This window comes from Hylobates moloch, unplaced genomic scaffold (assembly GCF_009828535.3).
Source record: "Hylobates moloch isolate HMO894 unplaced genomic scaffold, HMol_V3 SCAFFOLD_15, whole genome shotgun sequence".
NCBI lineage: Eukaryota > Metazoa > Chordata > Mammalia > Primates > Hylobatidae > Hylobates > Hylobates moloch.
In genome coordinates, this window is record NW_026652290.1 from 3420411 (window position 1) to 3426777 (window position 6367).

The 6367-nt window shown below is 49.3% G+C and overlaps 1 protein-coding gene across 1 annotated transcript; it reads right to left on the minus strand.

Annotated features, from left to right (window-relative positions):
* Positions 1-67: 67 nt before the first annotated feature.
* Positions 68-3462, minus strand: LOC116483732 (uncharacterized). The gene is made up of 5 exons (XM_058428772.1): positions 3392-3462; positions 2999-3104; positions 2087-2152; positions 1406-1526; positions 68-357 (listed from the first exon to the last, which is right to left on the minus strand). The coding sequence occupies exons 1-5, from the start codon at positions 3460-3462 to the stop codon at positions 68-70; spliced, it is 654 nt and encodes a 217-aa protein (XP_058284755.1).
* Positions 3463-6367: the final 2905 nt, after the last annotated feature.

Sequence of the window (6367 nt, forward strand, 5' to 3'; positions counted from 1 at the left end):
CAGGGAAGCAGGGTGGAGCTGTCAAAGCAGCCTTCCAGGCTCACAGCGCAGACCACTCTCGACACGCTCAGGATCGCCCTTGCTCCTTTACTAAACTCTGGTGAACCCACTCCCCATAAACCAGATGAAGCAGCACCTGAACCCCAGGCAAGTGCCAGCTGATGTGTTGCCTTGAGAGCTCCTGCCTTTCCTCTACCCACACACAACTGCAAAGATGACACAGGCAAGGCTGTTGTCCCAGATTTACTGAAAATAATACAGCACTACGGAAAAAATTCAAACAGGTCCCCGAGGCGTTTTGAAATTCATCCCAACTGTAGGCTGAGCGACCTGAAGGTTGGACAGACTGCCGAAGTCCTGGAATGAGAAAATGGATTCAGTGAGCAATTACTGGTGAGATCTGTGGGTGGACCCCAGAAGAAAACAGAGGCCCCTAGAGCCACAGCACTCTCAAGGGGGTCCAGAGGCGACCTGAAGGACCCTTTAAGAGCCAACAGGGTTCTCAATGCCTCCCACTTTTCCAGAGTGATCTTCCTTCAACACACACCTGACCATGTGGTATCCCCATTTACAACTCCATGACTTTTACCCAATGTACCATGCCATTTGTATCTGTTTTCACAACCCCTTCCTATCAATCACTGTAAAACACCGTTTCTCAATCTTGGCAACGTAGACATCCTGGGCTGGACACTCTTTGTTATAGGGGGCTGTACTGTGTATTGCAAAAGTTTAGCAACATCCTTGGCCTCTACCCATTAGAAGTTAGCAGGTATCCCCTCGCTATGAGAACCAAAAATGTGTCTGGACATTGCCAAATGTCCTCTAAAGCAAAACTCTGTCCCTTTGAGAATACACAGTGCCACTTACTTTCCAGGATCAGCCCCGGGTAAGAGCTATGACTAATCTAATCAACATTTGTGAAGGGTCCAAGTACACAAGGCATCAAGCAGAAGGGAGGGAGGCAAGAGCAGACCCTGCCCTCAAACAAGTTCAGGCTGGTAGGCAGGGCAAGAAGCCAAAGGGCCCACCTTATACCTAAAACTTCACGTCCTATTTGGTCCTCAGAAACCCATTTTAGTTTCAACAAAAAAGCTGCATTCAGCGTAGTGGTTATCTCAGGAAGAAAAGACCCACAGCGGGGCTGTAGCTGTACTGGTGATGTTTTCCTGAAGCTGGGAAAGTACACGTGAGTTCATTTTGCTATTACCTTTTTGAGTGTCTTAAACATTCAATGACCATAAAAATAGGAAAAATGAAGTTGTTCAAAATCGCCAACCGCCCAATGGATTTTGAAGCCCATGCTTTCACCCAAGTATGCAAAAGGGCTAAGATAAGCCACAGAAAAAACATCAAAGTGCAATGAAGATACTCGTGAACTACCTGAGTAGTGCCTTGTACGTACCTGGAAATGGACCAAGGTTCATTTCTGAGTGGTTAGCATGGAGACGCCAAACGAATGCCTTCACAGAAGAAATGCAGGCAGATTCAGCCAGGGCTGACACAAAGCGGGCAACGCAAGCCAGCTATAAAACCAAGAACAGAAGCAGCCAAGAGAGAAAAGGTGTCCTGGCAGCCACTAGATTTGGGAATCATGACCTTGTGGCGAGCAAACTCAATGCACACAACTTCCGCTACACCCCTTATGAAAGCAGTCCAGTTTAGTGGCTAGAAGTTTAGATGGGATTCCCAACTCTGCCACTTACTAGCTGGGTGACCTTGGATAATAAGACCTACTGATGGTTTTTTTTTTTTTTTTTTTGAGACGGAGTCTTGCTCTGTCGCCCAGGCTGGAGTGCAGTGGCGCGATCTCGGCTCACTGCAACCTCCGCCTCCCGGGCTCACGCCATTCTCCTGCCTCAGCCTCTCCGAGTAGCTGGGACTACAGGCGCCCGCCACCACGCCCGGCTAATTTTTTGTATTTTTGGTAGAGATGGGGTTTCACCGTGGTCTCGATCTCCTGACCTCGTGATCCGCCCGCCTCGGCCTCCCAAAGTGCTGGGATTACAAGCGTGAGCCACCGCGCCCGGCTACTGATGGTTTTTGACCAGGAAAATACCACTTTAGGAGTTCAGCAAACACTTACCAAAAGCTTCAGCATTTCCTTAGTGTCAGGATCTACTTCAATTATCTCCTGATCCAAGGCTGAGACCTAGAAGGAAACGAGGTAGCCTCAAAATACCAATCAATGAGATTATCACTCACCTCTCCTCCTCCTCTCCCCAGGTTCTTAAATATGGGGAAGAGGAGCTGCGCAAGGATAGCAGTCCTCTCACAAGGCGAGCAGTCTCTTACAGTATTACAGACCCCGATGACCTGTTCTTCTGGTCTTACCTTCCCATGCCCTCATTACATCTATTCAGTATTCAGAACACTTGAAGTCTGTGTTTACACCAAAGAATACCATATTAGGGGCAAACAATCAAGCCACAACAGCAGTCATCAAATCAACATTTTTTTTTTTTTTTTTTTTTTTTTTGAGACGGAGTTTCTCTCTTGTTGCCCAGGCTGGAGTGCAATGGGGCGATCTCGGCTCACCGCAACCTCCGCCTCCCAGGTTCAAGCAATTCTCCTACCTCAGCCTCCCGAGTAGCTGGGATTACAGGCATGCACCACAACGCCCGGCTAATTTTTTTTGTATTTTTAGTAGAGATGGGGTTTCTCCATGTTGAGGCTGGTCTTGAACTCCCGACCTCAGGTGATCCGCCCACCTCAGCCTCCCAAAGTGCTGGGATTACAGGCGTGAGCCACCACGCCCGGCCCCAAATCAACATTATTAAGGGCTCTCATGAAATATGGAATAGACTTAACTGGTTCCAGGAGAGCAGGATGGAGGCTAAGAAACTGGTAGGGAGCCTGTGGGCACCCACAGCTGGTTATGGAATGTATGGATAAAAGGTCTCCTCAGATTCAGCTGAGGTCCCTTTGGAAGCCAGGAACTGTCCACAGCTTTATCATTTGAGGATTAGCCAGAAGCCCAAATATCCAGAAAGTTTACCTCAGGAACATAATCGTCTCTCCTTTCTCTCTCCTCCTCCTGCAGCTTGATGGAGACAGCTCTTACTGGGCCTCTCCGAATCCGCTTCATCAGATGCGTGACATAGCTACAAAGCACACATAGCCAAAGAGAACAGTGAGAAGACAAATCAACTCCCACCTGGTACTCAGCACATGTGGATATATAAACACCTGCTTTAGTTCTTTTCCACAGTGAGAAGGGAGAGGACTCACTATCCTGGGATCTCCTACACATAGAACCTCCACTGGCCTGAGCATTCCTTCCCTTCGGTTTCTCACTCTCTATTCAAACTCTCCTTCATGATGATCAACCGCCCAACCCCCCACTCACCCCGCCCCGCCCCGCAGTTTCACGACCCTTCACAGCCTTCACTTTCTTCCAATTTCAAATTCACATAATTTGGCAATTAATACGTTGACTTTGGCACTATTCTTCCAGGCCATATTCCTACAAATCTCTTGAACAGTAACTGCAACTGTGAAGAACGCATTAGAAGTTGACACCCAGCCGGGCGCAGTGGCTCACGCCTGTAATCCCAGCAAGTTGGGAGGCCAAGGCGGGTGGATCCCTTGAGGTCAGGAGTTCGAGACCAGCCTGGCCAACATCATGAAACCCCGTCTCTACTAAAAATTAGCCGGGTGTGGTAGCACATGCCTGTAATCCCAGCTACTCGGAAAGCTGAGGCATGACAATCGCTTGAACCCTGGAGGCGGAGGTTGCAGTGAGCCGAGATGGTACCACTGCACTCTAGCCTGGGCACCAGAGCAAGATTCCGTCTCAAAGAAAAAAAAAAGAAAGAAAAGAAAGTTGACACCTGCCGGGCGCGGTGGCTCACGCTTGTAATCCCAGCACTTTGGGTTGAGACGGAGTCTCACTCTGTCCCCTAGGCTGGAGTGCAGTGGCACGATCTCGGCTCACTGCAAGCTCCGCCTCCCGGGTTCACGCCATTCTCCCTCCGAGTAGCTGGGACTACAGGCGCCCGCCACCACGCCCGGCTAATTTTTTGTATTTTTAGTAGAGACGGGGTTTCACCATGGTCTCGATCTCCTGACCTCGTGATCCGCCCGCCTCGGCCTCCCAAAGTGCTGGGATTACAAGCGTGAGCCACCGCGCCCGGCCCCCCGGCAGTGTTTCTGTTCTGGCTGCAAGGGGAAGATTCTGATGGTTTAGGTTCTTATTTATTTATTTATTTATTTATTTTGAGATTGAGTCTCACTGTGTCACCCAGGCTGGAGTGCAGTGGCGCGATCTAGGCTCACTGCAACCTCCACCTCCCAGGTTCAAGCTATTCTCCTGCCTCAGCCTCCCAAGTAGCTGGGATTATAGGCATGCGCCACTATGCCTGGCTACTTTTTGTATTTTTAGTAGAGATGGGGTTTCGCCATGTTGGCCAGGCTGGTCTTGACCTCCTGACCTCAGGTAAGGAGGTCAAGGCCAGCCCCGGCCTCCCAAAGTGCTGGGATTACAGGTGGGAGCCACCGCACCCCGCCTAGGTTCCTATTTAGAAGAAAAGAAGGTGTCTGTCTTCAATCTTGAAAGAGAATTAGCAGGTCCTTCAAAATCTGGAGCTTGAAAGGAGGGGAGTTGAATGTAATCAAGGGTAGCCATTTGGAAAGAAATGTCTGGCAATCCTGCATTACTGTATGGTAGCCTACCAGCTATCACATTCCAAATGCCAAGTCTCTCCCACCAATTGTCTGAAACTTTCTCAGGCATTAGCGTAGCTCTGTTACTAACTCCTATCAGGTGCTTAAAGTTCTCACATAACACCAAAAGGCTGCAGGGTACAAAAATTGAATGGTCTGAGGAGCCATCCCCATCCCCCAGGGCTATTATTTTGGGAACAGTCATACACCTTGTGATAGAAGAAAAATTGGCCCACTCACTTTCACTTTTTGCACGGGGAAAAGCATCTTCCGAGTACAGAGTAAAATGTGGATCCCCCCAACCCCCGAAACAATTGGTATTCACCATACGATATCTTCTTCCCAAGCCTATTAGAGTTCCAACAGCATTTCTGCTTCCAAGAACACTCCTGCCCACTTTTCACTTGTATTAATTTCCTAGAATTTCACTTTCTTCCACCTTGATAGACCTTTTTATGGCAAATCCACAGGGAGCTCTTTGCCTACTCACAGGCACAAAAAGCCCTAGTTTCTGCAATGGTCAGTTCCATGTCTATTTCCTCCAGCTCTCTGGGCAGCTCAGAAAGCAGAGCTCACCCGCCCACAGAAACGGGAAGGAACCTCTGGGGATAATTCTGGGTGACTTGATCTCTCCATCTGCCTACTGCCTCCCCAGCAGATGCACACAGCCTTCCACCCACTCAACATTTCCTTCACCTGGCACAGAGGTGACACCCGAGCTTCCCCTATAGACCTTGCCTTCCCGAACCGCCCCTCCCGGCTCTGCTCTGACTCATGGTTTCTGTCTATTTTCGAGTCTCTGTTGAAAGCCTCATCTGTTTCTGTGTCTCTGGATTTCCTGCCTTCATTCTTCAGCTTCACTCCATCGCTAGCCTAGACTCTTGTGGGACTTAAAACATCACGTGGGCATGGAAACAGCAGCATTGGGTACCCCATTCCAGCACAGCTCAAACATTCCAGAGAAAACAAGATCTACATAGCAGGCTGGATGCGGTGGCTCAGCCTGTAATCTCAGCACTTTGCTCCCAAAGGAGCAAGGCAGGTGGATCATTTGAGGTCAGGAGTTCGAGACCAGCCTGTTCAACATGGTGAAATCCTGTCTCTACTAAAAATACTAAAATTAGCCAGGCGCGGTAGCACACACCTGTAATGCCAGCTACTTGAAGGCTGAGGCTGGAGAACTGCTTGAACCTAGGAGGCAGAGGTTGCAGTGAGCCATGATTGTGCCACTGCACTCCAGCCTGGGCAACAGAGCGAGTGAGACTCCAGCTCCAAAAAAAAAAAAAAAAAAATATATATATATATATATATGGTCTGGGCACGGTGGCTCACGCCTGTAATCCCAGCGCTTTGGGAGGCTGAGGCAGGAGGATCACCTGAGTGAGGTTAGGAGTTCAAGACCAGCCTGACCAACATGGTGAAACCCCATCTCTACTAAAAATACAAAATTAGCTGGGCATGGTGCATGGTTCCGCGTGCCTGTGATCCCAGCTACTCAGGAGGCTAAGGCAGGAGAACCACTTGAACCCAGGAGGCAGAGGTTGCAGTGAGCTGAGATCAGGCCATTGCACTCCAGCCTGGGCCATAGAGTGAGGCTCCATCTCCAGAAAGAAAAAGCTACGTAACAAATGACTTACAAACAAGCTGAGGCAAGAACATGGGCTGGAAAGGGAGTAAAGGTCAACCTTCACTAGGGTCCTGA

Coding starts and splice junctions, on each gene's coding strand:
- LOC116483732 (XM_058428772.1), bottom strand. CDS start 3,462: ATGGCCTGGAAGAATAGTGCCAAAGTCAACGTATTAATTGCCAAATTA. Junction 3,105..3,391: donor GAATTTGAAATTGGAAGAAA/GTGAAGGCTGTG, acceptor TGTGCTTTGTAG/CTATGTCACGCATCTGATGA. Junction 358..1,405: donor GAACCTTGGTCCATTTCCAG/GTACGTACAAGG, acceptor TTCTCATTCCAG/GACTTCGGCAGTCTGTCCAA.